The sequence below is a fragment of the Cebus imitator genome, unplaced genomic scaffold (assembly GCF_001604975.1).
Source record: "Cebus imitator isolate Cc_AM_T3 unplaced genomic scaffold, Cebus_imitator-1.0 Scaffold271, whole genome shotgun sequence".
In the NCBI taxonomy this organism is placed as follows: Eukaryota; Metazoa; Chordata; class Mammalia; order Primates; family Cebidae; genus Cebus; species Cebus imitator.
This window is the reverse complement of record NW_016107586.1, coordinates 1,692,676-1,719,383: the sequence shown is the minus strand read 5'-3', so window position 1 is coordinate 1,719,383 and position 26,708 is coordinate 1,692,676. Positions and strand designations below refer to the sequence as shown.

Below are 26,708 nucleotides of genomic sequence, written 5' to 3'. Positions count from 1 at the left end.
GAAATGGAGGGGAAGTGAATTACTCTCTCAGATAGGGGTTATGCCAGGCAGATATCTGTACTTGCTCAAAATTGTTTTTTTTATCCATCGGGTATCTTGGACATCTTGCCATCATCCTAATGCTAAGATAACAATAATAGAAGGCATTTTTTAAGCTGTATATTGCCAAGCATTAGTTTAACATTTTCTTTACCCATACATCAGCTGCCATTTAGTGCTGTGACTGTCTCCAGGAGTTACCACTTTCCTACATCTAGGATGGCCAATGCCTAGCTGATACGGTATACAAAAACCCGACTCTCTTGCCTTACAGTGGGACATGTGTGTGCTAAGGTGTCGGTCCCAGAGCCTCCCTGGGGCTTCCAGTAAACCACATCCTTGTTTGTCTTTTGCTTCTTTCCAGTCTTGCTTCCCTCTCTCCCTTAAGGTTTTGCCTGAGAGCACTCCCACTATAGTTCTTGAGCTTCCAAATCCCAAATTGGGCTCTGATTTTAGGGAACTCAGCTTAGGATGTTTTCCATTTTCCTTAAAGTCAGTTTATAACGTGCTACAGAGATGCTGGCTCTGCTCATTTCTGTCAATGATAACACTATTCTCTCAGGCATTCAGGTTTGGTATCTTTAAGATATCTTTACCTGTTCCTTGTCCTTCACATCTGACCATGTCCAGTAAACAGATTATGCTTCTCCCTGTGTTTTATTTCTTGCAACCTACAGTCATCCAGGATAGTGAGATGGATTCCTGGCAAGTCTTTTTACCTCTGGAGCACATGCTTCACCAAACCATCATATAAATCACTAACAGCTTAGTCCTTTCAAACAGGCCTTATGTTCCCATTTCTCCTTGAGTTATCAAACAACCCTGGAAGTACTTAGTTTAGATAGTTTTGCCCATTTTATAGATAAGAAAACTGAAGTTCAAAGAGGTTAAGTGACCTGGTCAAGATCACACAGTTACCAAGTGGTGGAATCAGGCCTTGAAACCATGTCTCTGACTTCAAAGTTTGTGCACTTAACCACTGTGCTAATATATTCCATTTGGCTTAATTGCTTCCTGCTCATGTATCCTTTACTCATTTATTCATTAAAGATAGCGATTGAGTTCCGCAATGTGTCAGGGAGTGTGCACTGGAGACTTGGTAAGGCCCTGGTCCTCAGAGTTTTATCTAATCCCACTCTTGAGCCCCTTTCCTACCTACCACCTCCCTCCTCACACCTCCCCCTCACCTACAATCTCTCCAGGAGAGGACTATCTCAGAATTTCACCAATGTGCTATGTCGTCTTGCCCAGCATTTCTTGGTGGTCTTGGTATTAGATTTACAATGATGTTTTTCAGCCCTTAGCCTTCAGGACTTGCTCATGTCTTGCTTCTAGTTATCTAGTGAGAGATGGTCTTGTCTCCCTAAGATCATATTATTCTTTCTGACAGTGTTCCCACTGGTGCCTAGATTAGGTGACACTGGCAAACTTCTTGTCAGTTGAATGCTTACATCACAGACATTGCCCTCGCTTAGGCAGTTTTTGCAGGACCTCAGTGGCCTCTCAGTGGTGACAGATCTGCATCTTTGGAGCATCAATCTGCATTTTGGAAGCAACCAGAAGCCATTTGGAGCTTGATCAGATGCACAGAATGTTGGGGATGGCAGGGACTTTTGAGATCATTGATTCCACCCATCTCATTTTACAGAGAAAGAGAGTAATCACACTGTGAAGCATTGTTTTTGGTTGGAAACAAAGAGTATCTGTAACAACAAGACCAGAAATCCAATAAACCAGAACTTATGGGGCTTGCTGAATGCTTGAGTTTGAGCCACTGGCGACGGCTGATAGGACCATGTTGCTGCCAGTCCTGATGGTTGTTAACTGGCTGAGAGACACTGTGTTTCTGACTGGGGTTCTGGCTCTTCTCTGCACCTTGACTTGCCCCGTTCCCTTTTCCCAGAGGAGCACTCATCTCAGGGAAAGTGCTGAGCTCCAGCGACTCTGAGAGGTCATGGACTCGAGGAATGTCTCTGTATTTTGAAGGGAGTGGGCTGTGAGGAACTAGCTCCTTGAGCCAAGACACTTGCAGGCTTTTGCACAGATTGACCATGAAAATGGCTGTCTTTCCTTTCCAGTTATACTTTTTGCCTGGGCTTCTGCAGCGTTCTTGTTCCAAAGACTCCAGATCCAGGTGTCTGAGATAAAATGCTTTTTCTGTTCAGTAGTCAGATTGCTCAGATGATAGGAAGTGGCTGGCTTCATCTTGGGAAGTCGTTCTTATTTTCCAGAGGAGAAATAGGGAATGGTGGTAAGACAGTGTAGGAAGGAATGAAAGCCTGTCAAGGAACTAAGCTGATTCTTGCCCTGTGCTTTATGTAGGTTTTCTCATTGAATCCTCTAACAACACTGCTTCGTGGCAATTATTATGCCCATGTTAGAGATGAGAAAACTGAGGCCTGGAAACGTTAGGCATTGTTTCTGCTGTCATGTTGCTATAAGTAGAAGAGCAGATATTCTAACCTAATTTTGACTCTAAGCATTCTCCTTCTTATATTGGTATGGTTTTCTAATAGGAAATGCCCATGGAGAACCCCGGAGCAGACGAGTCAGTAAAACCCTTGCCGTGTGATAACTTGATGAAGCAAACACTCAATTATTACCGTTTAAATAAACAGTCGGGCATTGAAGTGGAGCACATAGAATTTGGAATCATATGACCTGGGTTTAAGTTCCAGGATTGTCATTTGGTCAGTCACTTAACCTCTCTGAGCCTCTGTTTCCTCATTTTTATGACAGAGATAAAATACCTATGTCAGAGAGTCATGCTGAGGATTCGGTGAACTGTTTTAAGAGAAAATGTTTTGTGTAAAGCACTATGCAAATGTAAGTTACTTAATGCCACAGTGATTTAGGGTGACAGTCTTCACAGAAATTAATTACAGAGTCTAAGTATGTGCCAGAGTCTTGATCCCTGACCTGAAGAAGCTTATAGTTACGGTGAGGACAGGAGACTATGAAAATCAGAGGGGACAGGGCAAATTGTGTGCAGATATATAAAAGCAGTAGAAAACCAGAGAAAGGAAAGGTAACGGAAGAGCATGGTAGATAAGAGGGCTTTACACAGGAGCCTGGAGTTGAACTGTAAAGGTTTGCAATGAGAGGAGATTTGCAAGTGGGCTATAGATTTAATTAGAAAAACAAACAAACACAAAACAAGGCATGTTGTAAGTACAGTCCTGTTGAGACCCAGTAGTTGTTTGGCATAGAGCAGCAATTCTCAAAGTATAATTCAGGGGCCCCTGGGGGCCTCCACAACTCTTTTCAGAGGATTAATACAGTCAAAACTATCCTCTAATGATAATAAAATGTTATATGCTTTTAAAAAATCTTATTTTCTTATGACTGTACGGTGGAGTTTACTAGAGGCTGCCTAACATATGTGATATTATCACAGATTAAATGTAGAAACAGATACGAAAATCCATGTATTTTCTATTAAACCAGATATTAAAGAACTTTGAAAGAAATATTTGAAAAGTGAAAGAATGCTAGTTTTGTCATGAAATTGTTCTGTTTTGGAAACTATAGTTTTTTTAATAAAATTATGTTATTTATGTTAACATGTAACAGGATTATTACTGTTATTTTAAAACGAGTCAGTGTTGTGAATTTTTCTCAGATGTAATTTCTGTTGTAATATATATTGCTAGATATAATACACTTGAATTAAATATCTTGGGGTCCTTAGTCACTTTTAAAAGTATAAAGGAGTCCTGAGTCATAAAAATTTGAGAACTAACCACTGTTAAATACATAGTATTCTGGTATGGAGAGACAGTAAAGGTCTCATATTTTTTTTTATCATACTTCGACATCAGTGTATATTTCCTTTGGTATGTTAGAACATCTATGTCCAGGAATTTCAAAATGATAATGCCCAATGTTCCAAGTATGAAGTGAAACTGGTACCTGTATTCATTTTTAGTAGAAGTCCAGATTGGCCAGAGTATGTCTGTAAGGCAGTTTATAGCAATAGCTTTAATGATAAGTTTAATACTTTGAACAAGTAATTGCACTTATATGAATCTATTCTAGGAAAACAAATAATGATACATACAAAGATTTATGTCTGACAATATACATATTATGTGTAAGAATTTGGCTAGAAACTGACCAACTGGCCAGAGAAGATAGTTAGTAAATGATGATGCATTCATATGCTGGGATGTTATAAGGCTTTAAAATAAAATGATATTTTTGAAAAATATGTAACAGTATGTGGAAATGCTTACAATATTATGTTAAATGCAAAGTCAAGACACAAATTCTATAAATAATGACCCCAAATTTTGTAAACACACAAAGATTAAAGAAAAACACACGAAAATGTTAACTGGGCTTTTCTATATGATGTGGCTATCTTGCATATTATTTCTTGTTTTAATTTAAGGGCAATTCTACCATAAATGTTCAGTATTCTTATTTTTTAAAAATACCCTAGGGTGTGGCATTTCTTTTATACAAGGCTATGGAAACCAATCTGCAAAGCCAGCCCATGTCACGTGGGTTCAGGCGAGCACTGCCTCAGATCTTGGAGGGGACACTTCTCTGAGAGTCACTGTGATAGTTTAAGGCATATTCTATGAGTTGACAATAAATCCAACTTCTAGGTAATTGCTTTTTCCTGCTTAGCCTTTCAAAAGAAAGTTTAAAAAATACTGATACTGTTTTTTATGCCCTACTATGCTGGTCTATTGTCAAGAACAGTAGGAGTGTAGAATGTAGGATCCAACAGGCAATTGTTTTAAATGATGTGTATCTAACACAGCCAGAGAGCATAGCAATCACTCCACAATTCTTACAAAGAAAAGGATAAGTAAAATTTTAGGTTTCTGGGCCCAGAAGGAGATGAAGTTACTATGGCATTAGAGGCTCAAAAAAGAGAGCTATAATTCATTGTTGGTAACTGGGAATTTCCTCTTCTTGTCTCCTGCATTGGGAGATACCATGTGTTGGGAGACTTTAGCCCTCTTTCTATTCTGGATGGCCAGTGGGATAACTGGTAGAACTGGCCCGGCACAAAGGAGCATGTGCTTTGCTTTTAGTGTCTCACACCAGAAGAGTTTCAGTCAGAGGGAAATCTGTCTGAATGTGACTATTTCAGCCCCTGGGACATATTTTCTCTGAGGATTTATCCTGCATGGCATTATTCAGCATGATTTAGGGGTTAAAAGAGAAATTCAAGGTAGTCCCTTGACCTCAGAGACCTTATTCTGTCTGGAGAAAGAAGTGTCATGGACAGAAAGTTAAATAATGGCATAAAACAACAGCAGAAAAGAGAAAAAGATGTCCCAGAAAACAGATACAATGTTATCTGAGAATGACAAAGATGCTGAACACTGGGAAAGCAGAGGCAGGTGAGATGAGAGGCTCCATGGGGGAGGATGGCAGCAGAAGGAGATATTCTCTTCTCTCCCAGACTGAAGACTTTGGGAGGGGAGAAACTTGGCATTAATTGATAAAGTGATTAATGAAAGCATTGAGTGCCTTCCATGTGCAAGGCATTGTGCTTATTACTGAGAAGGAAAATATTTAAAGATGAGTGGGACACGGAATTTAGTTTCTTGAGGGCAGGAAGATGGTCTGAAAGCTCTCCATTTATTCACATTCTTCCATTAGGCGGCTGCACATTTTATCCTAGAGGTTTCTGGATGTCCCCAAACAGACATAGTTGTACACATGTCACAGGGCCCTGACTGGCTCTATGTAATTTTACAGAGAAATGGTAAACATCTTTATTTTTTTAGACAGAGATGCCTTGCTAAAACTGTCCAACACCCGCTAGTATGGGCCTCATTATTTTTTTTCCCCAGGAAAACGTGGAAACGTTGGGTCCGTTTTCCCTAGACTTTAATTTGTAAGTGTTGGCCACCTGCTGGAGGCTATCTTTGATTACGTGTAGTAAGCCCCCCCATCTTCTCATGTGTCTTTTGGTAGCTTAATGCTGATATGGTGGGAATGAGACAGCATTAGCCTGTCCACTGGGGATTATGTAACTATAATACAGCTGCCATTTGCCCAGAAATGTATGAGGCAGTTTCTCCTCCAGTGACAATATTGTTGGTCTACCATGGTGTTGCCCAACAACCGACAGCAAAGTGAACCCTCTGATATTAGGGCTATATAAGCATCACAGAAATCCTACGATGGCAACATTAATGCTCCCACTGAGCAGATATGAAACATGAGACTTATGTAATTAGCCTCAGGCTCCACAGACTGGATTTGAATCCAAATCTGCTCGATTCTGAAATGAATCCTCTTATGATTCTGTTGATGTGCCTTTTTGAATGCAGACGCTTATCTGTAAAGGGGTTCTCTTACAGATGTGTTGATTTGTTTGCTGATTAACATTGTGACTGTTTGGTAACAATCACCTTATTGCTATAATTTTTAACTACATGAGTGATACTTGGATACATTTTTGTTTGAAAACATCTCAACATTACAGGTAAACTCAAGTCCTTCTAGCTATACCACCCTAACCCACCCTGGTTCCCTACCCAGTGGTACCTATTAGTAGATTTTTTTTGTATTTTCCACTAGATTTTATATGAATTTGTTTACACACTTATAAACTTAATGAAAATTTATTGCCTTGTTGTATCTGGATATACTGTGTGTGGAATATGTTTAGTATTATGTTTAGAGACTTTTCAGGTCAATAACTCTGATATCTGTTTTACTCTTGAATGCTGCTGTATAGGTATGTGTGTGTGTGTGTGTGTGTGTGTGTGTGTGTGTGTGTGTGTGTGTGTGTGTCTAATATGTTATCTTTAGCCTTTCCCTGATGATTGTTATTCCATTATGTTCATACCAACAGAGATGCTGGAAGGCTTCTTTCTTTCCCTTACCTGCATGATACAAATATGTCTTTTGGCTGATAGGTTGGATTTTCTGGCATTTTAAAACCTAAATATAACAACCCAGCACTCTATTATCTGAACTGAGGGTCTTCAGTGAAAACTAATGTGTTCACACCAAAGAAAAAAAAGGAGAAAGAAAGAAACTGAAGATCTGAATGTTGATCTAACCCCACATACTTAAGCCTCTGTCCTAGCTGAAACATGTGCTGGGATGCTGCTGCTGGTGGATCTACAGCTTATCTGATCTAAACCATGAATTCTGCATGACTAGTCTCCAAAGACAGCTAACTTCCAATTTTCTGCATTTAGAACCTGTGATGGCTTTCATTCAAATAGTAGGAGCAGGAGGAAATAGAGATGAATTAATTATCCCGTATTATTGTGCCTCTCTTTGTGAGACTAGACAATACAGCTCAGGAGTCGGGTAATAAGAAGAGGTCAGGGAGAGTTGTATAAGCTTCTGCATGGCATAATCCTGACCGTGGAGTTTCTGAAGCAGAGGGTGAGGCAACCCACTTGGAGAATGAAGCTATTTAAATGACCGACTTTTGGCTTGAGTTCTGAAATTAGTTATCTGGATGGTTATTTGTGGTCAGGCTCGGCTTCTGCCATTGCAAAGATACAGATTAATGTGGCTTTGGGCACTGGCCCTAAGATGAGGAGTGGAACAGGCCAGAGGGGAACATCGATGCTTTTCCATCAAAACAACTCTCTGAGCAGCCTTTGGTCTGGAGCTGTGCTGTGGGAACTCCTGACCCTGACCTTGGAGTGGGCTGCGGTTTGCCACATACCAGTGCACCTAATAGCGTATGGGCTTTGATTGTTGACAATCCTTGGTGCAGCTCAGTGGAATATACCGGAAGGAACTGCTAGTGGATGCTCCCCAAGGCCTGGCACTTGGAAGCATAGTTCTATCTTTTGATTCTCCAGGCAACTGGGTCTTGTCGTCCACTCACAGTGAAAATTGGAAACGGTGGCTACAGATCCTTTAATGATTTATTGGGTATCCATATGCCTCGCCCATATTAAGTATAAGCAGTATAAATCAAGACAAAGAAAACAAGGTGATTTCCCTTGAGGACAATACAATCAGGAATTCATAAAAATGACAGCCATAAGCTTTTATGGAACAAGGGCTTTCAGCAGTTGCTAGGCTAGGTATCTTACTACTCTTCATTGAATCTGAATAACAACAACCCTATTGTCTGAGCTGAGGTGCAGAGGAATGAAAAGCTTGCACAGCTAGTTCTGGCTGAGTCCGGTTGTCTTTGTACTCCTCCAGTCTTGTTTTCTTTATGTAGAACTTTGCTCTGCACTTTAAGAAAATTTTTTAAAAATTTCATTTGTTATTGTTCTAAGAAGCTTTTAGCAATTGCTGAAAAGATCAAAAGCACATAGGTATATTCAGAGAATAAATAGGGCACTCCTAGGTGCAATTGATATAAATGCAGAGGAGGGTGTGGGTGGGAATTATAGGAAAGATCTTTGTAGTACAATGAGTACTGGAGCTGGGAATAAAAAAGGAGACAATCTGAACAATGGCTGTTCTTGAGGAGGGGGGAATGGGAGGCAAAGCAGGTAAACTACAAAGGCCTGGAATACCAGACAGAGGCAGATATTTGACCTGATGTGGCAGCCAGGCAGGGAAGGATGCTGTAGAGCGTTGGAGATCCAGGCAGGACTCTTGAGAAGTTGCCTTACAGACAAAAGCAGGGTAAGAACATGACTGGGGGCTGGGATAGAGGTAGAGGCTGATATTCTCTACCTCTAAGCTGATATCAGCTAGAGCAGCACCACCAAATCACACCCCTCCTGCTTTTGCAAAAGCACCCTTTCATTTTCCTATTGTGCTTGGCTTGTTTGGAGCTGCAAAAGGGCAGAGTTGAGTAGTTGTGGTGGAGGTCCACAAAACCCAAAATATTTACTATCTGGCTGTTTTACAGGAAAAAAAAAGTTTGCCAAGCTGAGCCAGAGCTACTTGAAATAGCCACAAAGGGGAAGCAAAGCAAAGTGCCTAGCCCATGGCAGATGCCATGACTGACAGATGTATGCAAAGGAATGAACCAAACAAGGCAAAGCAATAATTGCTAACAGAAAAGGAACAACCACAGTTGTGGTTTTTGGCCAGTTTTAGATTGTATCCCTCAGAAGGCAGGCCACTGAGGCGATGACTTCTGACTGGTGAAATATGCCAGGGGTAATGATCCCTAGTTTCACAGAGCTCAGGGGCAAGAAGAGGAGAGGAAATGAGAGGGCTGAGGACCAGGGTGGTAAACACCGGGAGAAGGTGCTGACTGGATAAGGAAAGCCATGTGCTCACCCAGATCCAGAACATCAGATAGCCCTGTGAGAGCTGGCAGAGTTCCTGTTTCTGGCCGGAATGGGGCATTAGGACAGGGAGGTTGAGCTGCAGTTCAGCTCTACTGAGAGGCTGACTTGGCTGCGTTGACTGGATGCTTGCCTTTTCTGTTTTTTTTTTTTCTTTTAAAATAGTAGGCCATATGCTTATTTCCACCAGCCTCTCCCCTAGAAGTTCACTAGAGGAGTGGGAGCTTGCTGGGTAGGTAAAAGGCATACAATAACTCACACCTCCACTCCTGAAATTGTCAGTGGGAGAGTAGCCCTGGGGGAATGACCAAGTGTCTGGCAGGTCAGCCTGGGGGTTCCTCCCACAATGTATCAGTCCACACTAAGCCCGTCTGAATGCCTCCAGATGAGACAAAAACTCAGTGAACAGTTTCAGGACTCAGACTGGGAGTTGATGCCATAGAATAGCCTAGAGCACCTCTAGAAAGTTGAAGAGGGAGGATGCCTAGTCTGTCACTCAGCGTCAGGTACCTGGAGAGTAGCGTGAGTAATAGGTAGCTGGCACGACCTGCCAGATGATGAGCAGGTGGTGAAGCCAAGGATTGGTGTTTCTTTGGAGATGATGTTGTCAATAGCCAGTGAAATAGAAGTTATGCCTTGAGGTGACCCAGTAACTCCACATGGAGATGTCACCCCAGAAAATCTTTTCTTCACAAATACACAAGAAGCTACATCTAAGAATGTTCATTGTAACATTGTTTATAATAGCAAATTTTAAAGGGAACAAAAAAGCAAGGGTAAACAGCGGTTTATTCATAAGGTGAAACACTAATAGCAATTAAAGTGAGTGAATGATGGCTAGGTGTGTAACACAGATACATCGCACAAGCTGAATATTGGGTGAAATAAACAAGCTGCGGAACATAATATCCTTCTGTGATAACACTTAGGCACCTATAAAAACACTCAAAAAGATTATGTGTTTTTTATGCACACAAACACTTGTTAAATCTAATAGTGGCCAATGATTGGCATTGCATTGTGTTTTCCTGTGTGCTGGAAATAATTCATAAGAAAAAAAGAGCAAGGGAGAGAGACACAAACACACACACTTGTGTGCACACACGCATGACAGTGGAGTGGGGTTGGGATAACCGGAGCCAGGGCATGGGAGCCAGAGCCCCATGGCTGCACTCACCTCATGTGCTGCCTTCCAGGTTAGCTGTGTGCACTGAACAATTCTGAATAGTAACTGGCAGAGTGCCAGGCCCATGGCCAGCTTGGCACACAGGTGTCATGGTTTCAGTGTTCTGAAAATTTCAGTCTTATGAACATAGTGTCAAGATTTGAGAGGCTCGCTTTAAAATTGATGATATGAGCCTGTTTTCTCTAAGTGACCCCACTGGCTGGTGTCTGGAATCATAAAGTAGAGAGGATGGTCTGCTTTCTTATAAGAGCAAGTTCTGCCAGCATAGCTGTCTCTGGCAATGGGGCTGAGACCTCTTTACCATTTGCCCCTCACCCCAGGCCAAATGGGCCCATAGAATTCTGTGGTCAGGGCAGTGTGCAGCGGCCATCCTGGAAAGGACAGAGTTGAGGGCACTGTTGGTTCCACAGGCTCGCAGGCTCCCTGAGGTATCTTCATCAAATGGTACTTGTTCCTTTCAGACCAAATGAGCAGAACCTGCCAGAGGCATGGAGGAGGCTGAGACATAGAGGGTGTCCTTTGTTGGGAAGTCCCTCCTTTCAGCAGCCGCTTTTGGAAAATAGCTAAATCAGTGTTAATCGTTATGCAGCTTGTGAAAGTGAGACCTTGTGTGGTGATAAGCGTACTATCTTTTGTAAGAGTTATTTGGATTCGGGAAGGAAGTTTGTTGTGACTTCCATCAGTCCTGCAGAGAGCACTGAGAATTTAGCTCTTCTAAGATTGTTGTTATAGATAGTATGAGGAAAAGATGCCAGTTGGAAAACAACTTATCATTGTGTTGGTGGTTTAATAAAATTTAAGGTCCACAAGAGACCTTAGGGTTATGTAAGTGAGACCTCTCATGTTAATGATGGAATGGAGCTTGACAAAGATGCTTTCCTTAACCAAACTTGAGTTAGGGTCCTCTGAGCTCTATTTAAATGAGGCCCCCACTTGGGTATGTTATCAAGAGCCCAATTTTTAACATGAATGCCTGTAAGTCAGGTTAGCCAGAATCTCCAAGCCTCTGTTTCTAATCAAAGTCCTCATCTTCCACTATAATCTAGGTAATATCTGACCACCCTGACTTGTATTCGGCAAGAGTCTTCTTAGATCAGTTTAGCAAATAATTACCCTTCCCTGCTAGTCATTTTTCATCCGCTGACCTCTACTCTGCCCCTTATCAAAAATTCCCACTTTTCCTTGTTCTATTGAGCCATATGTCTTTCCCCTACTGCAAAATCCCATTGCAGTAGTCCTGAATGAACTTTACTTTATCATTTTAACCAGTGTCAGAATAATTTTTTCTTTAACAGGCTTCGAAAAGTGGCTTTGCCCAGGGAAACACGTTGAGTGCATTTAAAAATCAGCTCTAGACTCTCTATTTCCAGGCTCCAGCTTCAATATTCTTTCTCCACACCATGCTGCCTTTATGCCTTCAAGAGTGTAGAATTAAGAAGTAATTAACTCTATAAAATATTTTACTTGGATTAATAAAAATGCAAATGACAGCCGCTAGAGATCGTGGTCTATCTCTACTCTTGCACTGCCTCGGATAGTTGCTCGAGGTGATTTGTTATTTAACCTTAATTCTAGTACAAATGAATTACAGACCCTTCCCTGGCAAAAGACCTTGCTAGACTGTAGCATCTGCACTCTTGTGCTAGTATCCAAAGCCTCAGCATATTTTCTAGGCAATTTTTGCTGTGTGTTGAGTTACCAATAGACATCAATAGTTGGTTAAAAACTTGTGAGTAGGTAAGGACAAGCTCATTCTTCCATTTATTTTTACAAATAAAGACAAAACAATACAAAAACTAATACATTTGCACCTGCTTTGTACCAGACATGGTAAAAGACACTGGAACTGTTATAAAAAATGGTTCTTGTTCCCCTTCCTGTGTCCATAGGTTCTCATTGTTCAACACCCACTTATGAGTGAGAACATGCAGTGTTTTGTTGTCTGCTCTTGTGTCAGTTTGCTGAGAATGATGGTTTCCAGCTTTGTCCATGTCCCTGTAAAGGACATGAACTAATCCCTTTTTATGGCTGCATTGTGTTCCATGTCGTGTATGTGCTACATTTTCTTTATCTAGTCTGTCTTTGATGGGCATATAGATGATGGGGTGATGGATGCAGCAAACCACCACGGCACATGTATACCTGTGTAACAAACCTGCATGTTCTGCATATATACCCCAGAACTTAAAGTATAAAGATAGATAAATAAATAAATAAATAAATTTAAAAAATGGTTCTTATCTTCAAGGAGCTACAATCAAGGAAGAAGTCCCAGAATAAGGACAGTATAGCCAAACCAATAGGATAAATGCTAAAATAGAAATATGTACAAGATAGTATGGGACCACAAAGGAGATTGTGATTATTTCCCCCCAGGAAAGCTGGGAAAAGGGTGATGCTGGAGTTAGATGTTGAGGGTTAGAGGAAAATTCACCAAGTAGAGGAAACAGGGATGGATAGTCAGACAAGAGCATGATGGGTACAGAAGCGGAGGGCAGTGAAAATGTAGGACATGCTCAGGAAAGTTTAGTGAGGCTGGAGAGAAAGGGGCAGAGGAGCAAGTGGTCGGGAATGGGTCTAGAAAGGGAGGTTGAAGCCAGATTTTATAAGACTTAGCTTGGAAGATGCAGCTTGACTGATTCCAGTGGGTAGTAACTACCAAGGAGCGAGGTGGACAGATCTGGTTCGTAGAAAAATAACCTGGTAACAGCAAGGACGATGGGTCGGGGAGGGAGAAGAGTAGAAGAAGAGCAGCAAATTGGAGGATTGTTGCAAACATGATGATGTATGAGCCACAGCATGTGCCTGTAGTTCCAGCCACAGCATGTGGCAGATGGAAAGAATACAAGGAATCTAAGTTATTTACGAAATAGAATCATTAAGACTTGGAGACTGTTATGTGTTCTAGAGATAAGGCAAGGAGAGAGATTGGGAGTGATTTCCAGAGCTTGTGTGCCTGCAGTAGACAAGAGACAGAGAATAAGAAGTCAGCTTTTAGGGGACTGATGATTAAAGTTAACATAACTGATGACCATGTGGAGCCAGTAGCCTAGGGAAGGGTTTAAAATATTGACAATTTGTTTATTCAGTAAACATGCTGAGTGTGCATAATGTGTAAAACTTTGTCCTGTACATTTTGGAGAAAGGAGAAATGAATGAATGCCTCTTCACTTTTGTTTATTTTTTAACATTTTAGTATACTGCATTCTGTTAGGAGGTTTCCCATGTGTTATATTTTTGTAACCTCACAAATGCCTCATGAGACTAAATTATCCCCATTTTTTTTTTTTTTTTTTTTTTTTTTTTTTTTTTTTTTGAGACAGAGTCTCGCTCTGCCTGTCAGGCTGGAGTGCAGTGGCGTGATCTTGGCTCACTCCAACTTTGACCTTCCAGGTTCAAGTGATTCTTCTGCCTTAGCCTCTGAGCTGGAACTACAGGCACATGCCATCATGCCTGGCTAATTTGTAGTAGAGATGGGGTTTCGCTATGTTGGCCAGGCTGGTCTCAAATTCCTGATCTCAGGTGATCTGCCCATCTTGGCCTCCCAAAGTGCTGGGATTACAGGCATGAGCCACCATGCCAAGCATCTTTTTTCTTCAGATAAGAAGCCTGAGGCTGCAGCAGGGTAAGTAACTTGTGCATGGTCATGCAACCAGAGATCTATAGATGTAGGAATGAAACAGAGATTTTGCTACACCCAAAGTTCATGTTCTTTCCTCTTATGAAGGAATTTTAGTGAGGTTCCTTGTTTGAGGAGCTTACATTGTGGTTGGGAAACAGAACATATAGAAATTAATCATGATACTATTGAAGAGTTAGAGAAGAGGCATGTACAGTGTGCCTTGGGTGCCTGAGGAGGAGGAAATTTGTTCTGGTATAGAAAAGAGATGAGCAGTGATTGGGAGGAGGGCTAGAGAAGATTTTACAGAGAAGGTGCAGGTGGGTGTTTACACTGGGCCCAGGAACTAGGAATCTTCCAGCTTGGATGGTGATGGGGATGGGGATGGGGGTGACTCTTAAGGGTCCTCACATTGGGAAAGAGGCTGAGGTCTGAGGATGACTTGAGCCCAGGAATCTGAGGCTCAGGGCATCAGGCTGATGTGATGCTGTAACTGTGTCACTATACTCCATCCAGGGCAGGCAACAGAGTGAGAACCTGTCTCTTAAAAAAAAAAAAGAAAGAAAAAACGTTATAAGTAGTTTTAAATACTAAGCTTCTGAAGCTAAGCTGTGGACCAGGGAAGCACTGATTAGCATTGGAAGGTGGAAAAAGCTCAAATCAAAGGTTGGGGCTGTTAGTTACTAGGGTGTCAAATGCCAGTTCAAAGCAAAGCTCAGAGCCAGAGTCTGGAACTGAGATTGTGGCAGATTTCAGGCTCCTACAAGGTCAGTTGACTACAGAGAAAATGCATTGACCCCTGTCCCTTCTAAAGCCTGAGTTGGAGAAGTTTTGCAAGTCTAGCCAAGGATGGTGATGACAGAAAGAAGAGGTGAGAACTGATGATACAGGTGATGGAAAAAGGGAGGGAGGTCTCTGTGAGGCAGAGTTTGGGGACAGGTGAACAGTATTGCAGGGCGGTCAACTACTTAAATCCCACTGTTTGGCACCCTCTCTCCCTCCTTCATCATGGAAGGCAGGATGAAAAGAAAGGAGCCTCTGCTTCTGTTTTTGGCATAGGTCGGTGTGCTTGAAAGGAGGAACAAGTAGCCGGTGCGATCATTGGAATGATGAACACCCCCCCGACCCCTGCCCCTGCCATAAGCAGCCCACTGTCACAGGCTTTTCACTCTGGACACACCCACATCATTGTGCCTGTGTAAAGCATCCAACCCTCTGCCTGGTGTGGTCCCATTTAGCCATTGAGCCCCATAAGTTCTCTGGGCACTTCCTGCTCCTCCAAGGGTACCTTGCTTCAGGCTCAATAGAGTGGGTATGAAGTTGGTTGTATCCTGGTGACCTCAGGAGACAGCCTGGTCACTCTCCCATGGCCTCCACACACAACTCCAGTACAGAGGGTTCGCTGGGGGGAACTTGTGCGCTTCCACAGCTCCACATAGAGCCGAGGTGGGGCATGGGGCTGAGTAGCATGGGAGTCAGGCAGTAGTCTCCAGCAGCTCCTTTCACCAAATAACTTCACAAAGGGCAAAAAAGTAGGCCTCCGAGAAAGGCTGGGAGCAAAGGGAAGCACACTTAGGTAGTAAGCAGATGCATTAGTCTAATTGCTCTTCTAAAATTAATGGGGCTTTTTGTCTCTGAAGATCACTTTAAGCACTCAAGTGATTTGGGAAGAAAGGTGCAGGTCGGCCAGGGGAGACCCTGGTTTTCCTTTAGGCATAGCTGCCGGTTGATAAAACGATCTCTCTCTTTTCTTTTTCTCTTTTACCTGCAGGTCGACAGATTATGGTACAACCTATGAAAAGCTGAATGACAAAGTGGGTTTGAAGACTGTCCTTAGTTACCTCTATGTCAATCCCACCAACAAAAGGAAGGTAAGAGGCTGGGGTCAGTAGGTCCTGAGCACTCCTGCTGGGTAGCCATGCTGAGTAGGACCAGAGGTTCAGGACAAACTCAGTAGTCATGGAGTCACTTTCAGAGGCCTGGTTTATATGCTGGGAACTTCACAAACGCTGTTTGTAATTCTAACAACAGCCTTGATATTAGTAATAATAGTAGCGACAGCAGCAGTGGTAGTAATGCCACCAGTAAAAGTATATATCAACGTCTTGTCTCATTTATCCCCACAATGAATCTATGGGATAGAAATTATTATTGTCCCCATTTTGCAAGAAAAGAAGCTAAGAGAGGTGAAGTAACTTCCTACCCTGAATCAGATGGTGGTATGTAACAGATGTAGAATGTGAGCATGGGTTTGCTCAACTTCAGAGTTGAGTCTTTCCACGGCCTTCCTCTTGCTGGTACATTTTTTGAGAACCCCTTATTCCCAGGGAGATTGTTTCTGCCATGTGAAGAAAAGGCAAATCCTGGCTTCTTCAACTTGATCCTGAGCTGCTTCTGAGGCAGAGGGTAGAGCCGGCTCCTCTGGCACCTCTGCTTCTCTGCTTGCCTCTTGAATTAGCAGCTAGGATGAAATCATCTAAGGTCAGACCTTGGCCATGGAAATCTACTGGAAGGAGGAGGAGGCCTGGATTCTATGGAACAGTGGTCAGTTTTAGAAAACAAACACTGCACCATATATTATCTTTGGGGGGACGTGCTCTTTCTCCAGCTAAGAAAGCACTGCTGTTTAGAGACTTAGGCAGACATGATTCAAATAAATGCACCAAAATGACCACATTAAAGGTTATTTTAATATTTCTAAAAGGCTAAAAACAAAACAACAGTTCCACCAAACTCTCCTCTTGCAATCTGATTTCCATTGCCTTGTGGTTTTGCCAGTGCTTTTTTCCTCAAGGTAAGCTCAGAAGTGAGCTTCAAGCCATTGCATGGATGTCTCTGACCTTTAACATGGTGAAATCCAAGCTGTGGCTGAGAATTATGACTGGCTCAGAGTGGAGCAGCTTTGCTCTGAGCCCTTAGCAGCATAATGTGTATGCATAGACTTTCTCCTCACCTCCACCTCCAGTGCCCCTAAGTACACCTAGCAAAGGGAGGAAGCAGAATTGTTGGCTTCTGGTTCAGCATTGATGATAGATAACCAAAGGATCCAGTCAGCTGTAGGGCCTCCCAGGCCCTAGACTGTGCCTACTAGCCAAGTGCCAAGCCCTTCATCATCAGGGTGGCTGTGCAGGCACCTGTTACTGGTTTTAGTTGAATAGTTTCTTTTTTCTTTGTCCCAAAGCATTGTCATTTTCACATTTTTCAGTATTGTTATTTGAATTACTGGATTTATAGCCAGAAGAAAGCACAGATTTCACCTAGATGAGTGGTTATTAATAGTTTCTTTTAATTTGCTTATTTCTAAATTAACATTTAACATTGTATGTATTTATATTGTACAACATAATGTTTTGAAGTACATATGCATTGTGGAGTAGTTAATTCTAGCTAATTAACAAATGCAGTAACTCACATAGTTACCGTTTTGTGGTGAGAACACTTAATACCTACTCTCTTATCATTTTTCAAGAAAACAATATATTGCCATTAACTATAGTCATCATGCTGTACAATAGATATCTTGAACTTACTCCTCCTATATAACTGTAATTTTGTGTTTTTTGACAGACATCTCCCAAACATTGCCTCCCCTTTAACCACTCAGCCGCTGTTAACCACCATTCTATTATCTAATTCTGAGATTTAACTTTTTTAGATTCCACATATGTATGAGATCAAGTGGTATTTGTCTTTCTGTGTCTGGCTTATTTAACTTAGCATAATGTCTTCAGGTTCATCCATGTGGTCACAAAAGACAAGATTTCCTTTTTTATGGCTGAATATTTTATTGTGTCTGTGTACCACATTTTCTTTATTCATTCATCTATTGATAGACACTGTTGATCCTACATCATGGCTATTGTGAGTAGTGCTGCAATAAACATGAGAGTGCAGAAATCTCTTGGACATACTGATTTCATTTTCTTCAGATATATACCCAGTAGTGGGATTGCTTGTTCATATGGTAGCTCTATTTTTAATTTTTGAGGAACTCCATACCGTTTTCTATAATAGCTGTACTAATTTACATTCCTACCAACAGTGTGTCTAACAGTTTTTGAACTTCCGCTCTTTTACACATGTGATTAAAGTTCTAGGTGGCCTGTCTAGAAATATGCCTGTGCCACAAAAATTTTCAGACATTTTGAGGAGTTTATGGACACCTCATATCCTACTCATGAACCCAAGATGTCCATCGAGTCTCGGTTAGAAATCATGTATCCATGCCAACAACCTCACTTTACAGATGAGAAAACCGAAGCCAAAAAAGCTCATGTAGCCAGGTAGAAAAAGGAACCAGGATCAGAACCCAGAACTCTTGATTGTCATGCCAGATTTATGTGCAAGAACTCAGGACTCTTGATTGTCAGGCCAGAGTTATTTGCACCAGCTCATTCTTTGCCCCTTTTCCTCTTAAATGGTCATAGTATAGAAGTTCAAAATTGCTTTATGATCTTGAAGTAAACCTTGGTGCCATGTCCTTGATGGGCACATGATAAAAGTTGACTGAATCAAGCCAGCGGTGATGGTATGATTTCTTCTCCTGCCCTTCTCTCTTCTTGAGAAGGAAGTGGAGGCCCACAGAGGACAACTGCCACCCAGGCAGCTGAGTGACAGCAGGTGAGTGACAGCCTTGTCTTTTGGTCTGATGAGTCTTAGTTTAGTGCCTCTCGTATCCCACACAAGTGCCTTGAGCTTATTGGGTCTCAGTGGGCGTATGGACTTTGGGCGAAGCAAGAACTGGATATCTGGCACATGGAAGGTGCCCTACAGCATTGATCTCTGTCCTATATCTGGGCCACAACAGAATTAATCATATTTTTATGTAGATAATAGGCCATTTTTGTGAGGATTTTTCTAAGTGGCTCCTGAAGGTTTGTACCTGTTTGTATCCACTTGGGTATTCATCTGTCATGTATGTTTCCTCTTGGACACTATCATAATATTCCTTTTCATCTTTCGCTGTGTTTTCTGCTCTTGACAGTCTGAACTCTCCTTAGCGCAACTAAGTTCTTAGAAGTCATGGAGACAAAGGACAGATTAAGGCAGATTTTGTGGGTTGGAAGGAACATAGAGTTGGGATTTGGTGATCAGTGACATGGAGATACCGCCTCTGTTTATCCTTTCCCGTGGTGACATTCGGGCAGTGGGCTCTCGGGAGCAATTTCTCACAGACACTATTGCTCAGTAAATAGGAGTTAGGCCTATTCTGTTGCCTGGTCTGAGAAACATCACCAAAATATAGTTAACTTCCATCTAGGAGGCACTGCCACACAGAAAGTTAAAAGCACAGACAATTCTTTTTCACTCAGATTAGGGCAAGATAAGCAGCAGGCCAATGGCATGGATTTATTTTTTAGAAAATAGCAATAGAAATTCATATTTGTAAGGATTCTATGTGATCTGAAGTGCTTTCTGAATCATCCAAGGAAAAATGAAATTGAATTCAATTTCATTTTCCTAAGTGGTACGTATTATATTCTGAGCCTCTTGATGTTGACAGTACACACATCATCTACACTCTAACTTTCTCATAACCAGGATATTCAGTTTAATAGAAATACCCCTTCTCCAGCTACTTAGGCAAAATGACGGTTTGATATAAATAAAAATACTCTTATTTGTTTCTTTATTCGTCTAGAACTCTGGAACCTTGTAATGCAACTTTGTTTTTAAGTTTCCTTCTTTAAGTATGCATTCAAGTTTAAACCTATGGTCATATGGATACTCATCTCAGTTTGTATTAGGCAAGATTGTTTGGATTCTGTTAGTACCCAGATTATCTGCAGCAACCCATTTCATCAGTCAGCCAGTGGCAGTAGTCTCTGGCAGACTTTTGAGTTTATCTTGTAGAAGCACTTACTTTTCACCTAATGAGTTATTTACTTAACAGATGGCTGCTGCTTTCCTTAGAGGCTATGAATACATCAAATGAGACTTGTTGCCCCTGGCAAAACAGTAAATTGAGCTTGTATTTATGTAGTTGCTCCCAAAGCTAATTGCTGATTTTTAAAACATTTTTGAACAACATAAATTTATCCAAATACAGATCGTTAATAAACCATTAAGTTGGAAGGACAGGTGTTAACCTGCGTATAGTTTCCTTCTACCAGTAATCATCCCAGTTAACACTAACTGAGCACCTACTATCCTAAGCTCCCTTTTAAGAGTTTTATCCACATGATCTGTAATCCTCCCAGCCACTTTGAAAGTAGGCGGGGTAAGAAAATAGACTCTAATAAATTACTCCAAGACTATATTGCTATAAATGGTGGATCTACAGCAGCTTTCCCAATGGGTTTATTTTAGGGACAAATTAGTCATTCAGCAATTCTGGGCTTCCTGGAGGTAGTTGGGATTTAGACTGGAAGTGCTATCTTTCTCACAGGCTGTGAGCAGGGTATAATCATTTCATCTAGTGGGTTTTATAATTCCCTGTCTAAATGAGAGAATTGATAAGAAATGTGTGAAGCTGCTTCTGTTGAAGTTGTCCTAGACTGCTGTTCTGTGGCATGGTGGCATCAGCATTATTTTAACGACCTTGACCCACTCTATATGATGTGAATTTTGTATCCCAGTTGTTTGTCTTTCTCTGGCTACTGGCCAATTAGCTCATAGCCTGGGTTTGAGCCCAATTTCCTTATATGAGCCCAGCATTGCTGAATGTATCTGAGCCTGGTGCTTAAAGATGTGGAACAGTATATTAACTCTGGAAGCAGGTGAGTGCATGGTTTGCCTCCCAGAGGAGTGGCTCCATTATGGTGGGGGCTAGCTCACAGCTTCTCCTTCCCCTTGCAGTAGATAAACATCCCTGGGTTCCCAGAACTCATTACTGTCAGTTGATTCTTGTCCTCAGGCCCATGCAGAATGGAAAGTGCCAAGGTCAAGTCTGCTGTGCTTTGTAAAAACAGGCTGAAGGCTTTGTGCCTTAACCAGAGAGGAGCCTGACTCCCATGGGTAAGGTTATTTGAGAATGAATCTCTGGGCAGACAGGGAAATGCAGGCATGTTATTGTATAATTACTCTGACTCCAAAGTGATTGGCACCTGCAGCTTTGGAGAGAGTGTATTGGAAATGGCAGAGTGCTGGTGTGACAGCCAGAGAGTGTGACCAAATTACTACAGTTAGAGGTATATGTGCCTCTGTGTGTGTGTATGTGTGTGTGTGTGTGTATGTGTGTGTGTGATTGTGTGTGATGAAAACTATAAGGTTTATATGAAAACTATAAGGTTTATAGTTTTCATCAGTAATGAGTTCTTTCTGTTGAGCTTCTAATGAGTTCTAGGCACTGGGCTAAGTTCCTTACTATACTTTATTCTAAGTTTTACTATTAACCTCCTGAGCCTGGTAGTTTTTTGTTGTTGTTATTGTGTTGTTTTTGAAATTTTGAGATGGAGTTTTGTTCTTGTTGCCCAGGCTGGCGTGCAATGGCACAATCTCAGCTCACCACAACCTCCGCCTTCTGGGTTCAAGTGATTCTCCTGCCTCAGCCTCTCAAGTAGCTGGGATTGTAGGCATGTGCCACCACACCTGGCTAATTTTGTATTTTTAGTTGAGACAGGGTTTCTCCATGTTGGTCAAGCTGGTCTCGAACTCCTGACCACAGGTAATCCACCTGCCTTGGCCTCCCAAAGTGATGGGAGTACAGGCATGAGCCACCTTGCTGGCCTGAGCCCGGTAGTTTTATCCCCATTCAACAGATGAAGAAACTGAGGCTCAAGCAGATAGACACTTACTTTTGGAAAATAGCTAATAAGAGGGGATTCAGGATTCCTGTTCACATCTATCTGACCACAGGGTTGATGCCACTGCCACAGGTATAAAAGACTAGGTGAGTTGTAGTCATCACTCTATTGGTGGTAACCCTGTTGTCTGGGGTTTTCTGTTCATTAGTGTTACAGGATTAGCAGTTTGTTGGAGGAGGAGGGCAGTCTTACATCCTGCATTCCTAATTGATTTACCAGTGAGAAGGATAATTAGTTCTAGGCTACCCGTCAGAAATATAATGGGAATGACTAGTGAGATTCTTACAGTGAGCAAGCTGCCTTTGTCAAGCTGTTCAAGAGGCATCGCGTGTGTGGTTGGTTGCTGGTTATGGCAATTTCGCTCTCTAGATGCAACACATAACCTTGAGCTATCTTTAAAACCCTGGAAAACCTTTATCCAAAACACAGCACAGAATTTTAAAATAATGGACTCCCAAGATAGTTGGAGGGTCAGGGAAAGTAAGCGTTAGGGTAACACACTTTCAATCCACAAATATTAAAGTCTCTTACACTAAAGTAAGGCCAAAAAAGGTGGAAGGGTAATTTTAGGCTGTTGAACAATCTTTTAAAAATGTCTACCTCTGAGCAAAGTACGTTGTGAGGGAGGGAGTTTCCTGCTTTCAGAAATGTGCAATTTACCTGGGCAGGCGAGATGCATGCAAGGAAATGACTACCTACATAGACCTGGGTTTCAAATTCTGATGCATGCAGGGCTAGAAGATAACACCAAGGAATGTGTGGGCCAGGTAGAGACTTGGCAGCCCCTCTCTACAGTGCCTTTCACCACTGGGCTCCAGATGACTGTTGTCATGTGAAAATGAAGGCCCAGCATAGCCAGTTATTGTTAGCATCCCTTTTAGCATGTTCTGAGTTTTAAAGAGATTTTTCTATACAGATTTTAATATGAAACATCTGTGTTTTGAAATGTTTAGGAGGTGGAGTTCAGGGTTTGGGGGCTAACAGGCAGTACCAAATCTACTTTTATCCCTGTTTCCAGTTGGCAGCATGTGGCATATTCGGAGTGGTAACTAAATCTACAGGTGAAAAGTTGGTATTTGCAAAGTGGTCTTTGGAGTCACAGGAGAACACTTTGTAGACTTTCTTGTTGGGGAGCTGCACTGATACCTTTATTATTTGTGTGAGAAATAAACCAAGTTAAGTGTGTCTTACAAAGATTTCCCTTTGACTCAAATGAAGCACATGGTTGATCCTTCATTGTAAAGGGACTTTTTGTGTCACTATTGGGTAAGTGACAATAGAGTAGGGGTAGGAGACAGATGTCTCTTTTCTGCTCTTGGCTTTGCCCCTGAATAACTGAGTCCTTATATAGGCCAGTTGCTTCTCAGGGCTTCCATTTCTCTACTTGTATAATGGCAAGTTTGTGTTCTATGCTTTTTGAAACCCCTTCCAGCACAGGTGGTCTGGATAGCCTCCATTTAGACAGTGTTTCTCAAAGGCCTTTGCGGTACCATGTGATGATCTGTGGATTCTGTGGCTCAATGGATAGCCTGCTGGGAAGTCCTTGACAAGTGTAATCCTCATAGCTCTTAGTTCTGTGAATACATGTTGGCTGACCAAGCCCTGTTACCCAGGCCATCTTTTCTGAAGTTATAGTTCCTTGGTCAAAAGATGGGTCCCTGCGACACACTGGCTCTGCTGGTAGAAGTCAGAGCAGCAGCACTACTTGACGGCACAGTTGAGGGGTTCTATCAGCATGAACCAATGCAACTTCATAGGAGCATCACAGTCGTTACCCAGGGATGTTCAGCTGTCCTCCTGCAGGCAAGGGAGCTAGAGATGCTGCCTAGATCTGTTCTGGTAACCTGGAATAGAGGATACCAAGTATTGGAATAGGAAGTGGGAGCTTAGCTCTGCTGTACCACACTCCCTCCTTCATGGCCATTGACTTAATGATGCATCAGCCAGACGTCTGTCCTCTATGAGCCTTTCTTTTTCCCTTCATAAAATGTTCATAATAACCTGTCTGTTAAGGAGCAAAGAAGTCTCTGTTAGTGCTAGTATCTGTTTCTGTTCATAAAGGCAACAAGTATCTATGATAATAATGAGAATGACAGTAACAATAATAACACAAGAAGGAGCTAGAGTTTTTTGAGAGCTTGCTGTATGCTGAAAATTATCCTAAATGCTTTATATGAATTAACTCATTTAATACTTAAACAGTGACTGTGATGTTAGCAATAGCATCATGCAATTTACAGATGATGGACGTTTGGCACTGAGATGTTAGAAGTTTGCTCAGATTTGTTGCTGATGGTCATGTGCCTTGGTTTAATGTGCTCATTTAACTCATTTCCACTCATATTTAATTATTAGACACACTGCATATTAGAACTTAAAGGGCTCTAGAGACTGTGCAGACCCTCATTGAATAGAAGATGCCACTTAGGGACTTGTCTGAGGTCATAGAGTCATTTGCCTCAGAGCTTGGGCTGGAGCAGTTTATTGACTCCTAGTCTAGTATTCCCTGCCAAGCCCATAAGGCTGATGACAACTGGAGGATTCTGACCTGATGGAGAACCTCAACTGGGAACAAGGTGAGCACAAATATGAAATGGGAGGAAAACAGCATTCCCCATGGGTCCTGCTGAATGTCAGTGGTGGCTCTACGGCTTAAAGAGATATCCACAGGCTCTCAGTACTCCACTCTCGAAGCCCAAAGGGTACTGCAGCTGAAATCTCACTTCACATGAATCTGGGAAACCAAGTTCTTGCATTCAAAACTGCCCAGTATGGTTGAGCAGCATGACCAAGGCCAGATGTCTTGATAAAGAAACAAGAGGCTGGGTCCCTGGGAGATGAGGTATCTGGGAAAATAATCAGGATTTCTGATTTAGGCCTTTCTGCTAACCAACTGCATAGCATTGGGAAGCCATTTAAATTCTCTGCTCCTCACCTTCTCAATTTGTAAAATGGGTTTAAAAGATTACTACTTACCTGTCCCCTCCTTTTAGAAGCATAACTAGCATGTTAGGTATACTTTGGTGGGTGGAATGGTTGTTAGTATTTTTTAGTAAATCATGAGTACTATTGTCCACTAGCTCCCATGCCTGGTCAGCAAACTGCTTTAATTTTTTTTTTTAATTTACTTTAAGTTCAGGGATACATGTGCAGAATGTGTGTGTTTGTTACATGGGTATACATGTGCCATGGTGGTTTGCTGCACCTATCAACCTGTCATCTAGGTTTTAAGCCTTGTATGCATTAGGTATTTGTCCTAATGCTCCCCCACCCCTAGCTCCTCACCCGCCACGCCCCAGTGTGTGGTGTTCCCCTCCCTGTGTTCATGTGTTCTCATTGTTCAGCTCCCACTATGAGTGAGAACAGGTGATGTTTGCTTTTCTGTTCCTGTGTTAGTTTGCTGAGAATGATGGTTTCCAGCTTCATCCGTGTTCCTGCAAAGGACAGGAACTCAAAGTGCTTTAATTTTTAACGGTAGAACACATGACTCAGCTGAATCTTTTTTTTTCTTTTTTAAAGAAAAGTAAATGCCAAATTGGGAAAGTTAACATAGGCATGTTGCTTTATGTTAGAATGACTAGGTTAAATCACTTAATTTTTATTTGTCCAAGGCAGACATGATATAAGGAATATGTACTACCAGAATAACTCTCCCTGGCTGCAGAAACCATGCTTCATGCCCATCTGATGTGCTGACTGCTTTTTGCTACTTTTCAATGGGCAATGCCATGGTAATGTGAATCCCATCAATGCAGTGGATGCGTGGGAAAATGAATATTTTCCCCCAAATCTTTAGGCAAAAGTGGGTTTTTGTTAGTTTGGGGCTTTCAGGTTTCTTTTTCCTCTGTTGGTTTTCACTTTTAAATCTCAAATGTTACTATTGAAGGTTGCAGGTATGCCAGGCAATGAGCAGGTGAAGAACCAATGGAAAAGTGTCCCAACATTGACATGTTAGCTAATAGGCTTCTGAACGTATCGCTGTGGCCCACAGAGAGGGTTGGAGAAGGTAGCAAGGAGATGCTGTGTCAGTTACTACAGCCTTAAAACAAAGTTGGTGTTTCTTTAGACTTTGAAATTGCCCCTACGCAGCTTATTTTATTTTTGTTTAATCAAATAAGATAACTTTTTCATGGCAAAAATAAAGAACATAACTAGGAGAAAATGGGAGTTGTAATTTTGCTTGAAAGAAAGAAGCTGCAGAAAGGGGAAGATTGTTACTGCTGGGATGGAGCTGGCATCAAGATTGCAGACTGGAATCTAGGATCCAGCCACCTGGCTGTGCCTCTAGTGCTGACCGCAGTGGCTGCTGGGCCTCCCCTGCTGCGCTGTGAGCTACCTGCTTTCAGCCTTCCTTGGAAAGGATATAGGTCTCAGAGACTTGGATTTTTTTTTCTTTTTCTTTCTTTCTTTCTTTTTTTAATTGCATTTTAGGCTTGGGGATACATGTGAAGAACATGCAAGATTGTTGCCTAGGTACACACATGGCAGTGTGATTTGCTGCCTTCCTCCCCATCAGCTATATCTGGCATTTCTCCCCATGCTATCTCTCCCCAACTCCCCATCCCTCACTGTCCCTCCCCTATTTCCCCCCGACAGACCCCAGTGTGTGATGCTCCCCTCCCTGTGTCCATGTGTTCTCATTGTTCAACACCCACCTATGAATGAGAACATGCGGTATTTGATTTTCTGTTCTTGTGTCAGTTTGCTGAGAATGATGGTTTCCAGGTTCATCCATGTCCCTTCAAAGGACACGAACTCATCGTTTTTGATGGCTGCATAATATTCCATGGTGTATATGTGCCACATTTTCCCTGTCCAGTCTATCATTGATGACCTGGAACCAACCCAATGCCCATCGACACTTGGATTTTTAAAGAGCTTCATGTCTGCCTTATCCAGGAGGCATGCTGCCACTTTCTCTT

The 26,708-nt window shown here is 42.0% G+C and overlaps 1 protein-coding gene across 1 annotated transcript in view; it reads left to right on the top strand.

Moving 5' to 3' along the window:
- The window catches only part of SORCS3 (sortilin related VPS10 domain containing receptor 3), a 609,576-nt gene that overhangs the window by 251,865 nt on the left and 331,003 nt on the right, over positions 1 to 26,708 (top strand). The window contains exon 3 of the mRNA XM_017500803.2: positions 15,813 to 15,912. Coding sequence (XP_017356292.1) covers positions 15,813 to 15,912 — 100 coding nt within the window. The remainder of the gene's footprint in view (positions 1 to 15,812; positions 15,913 to 26,708) is intronic.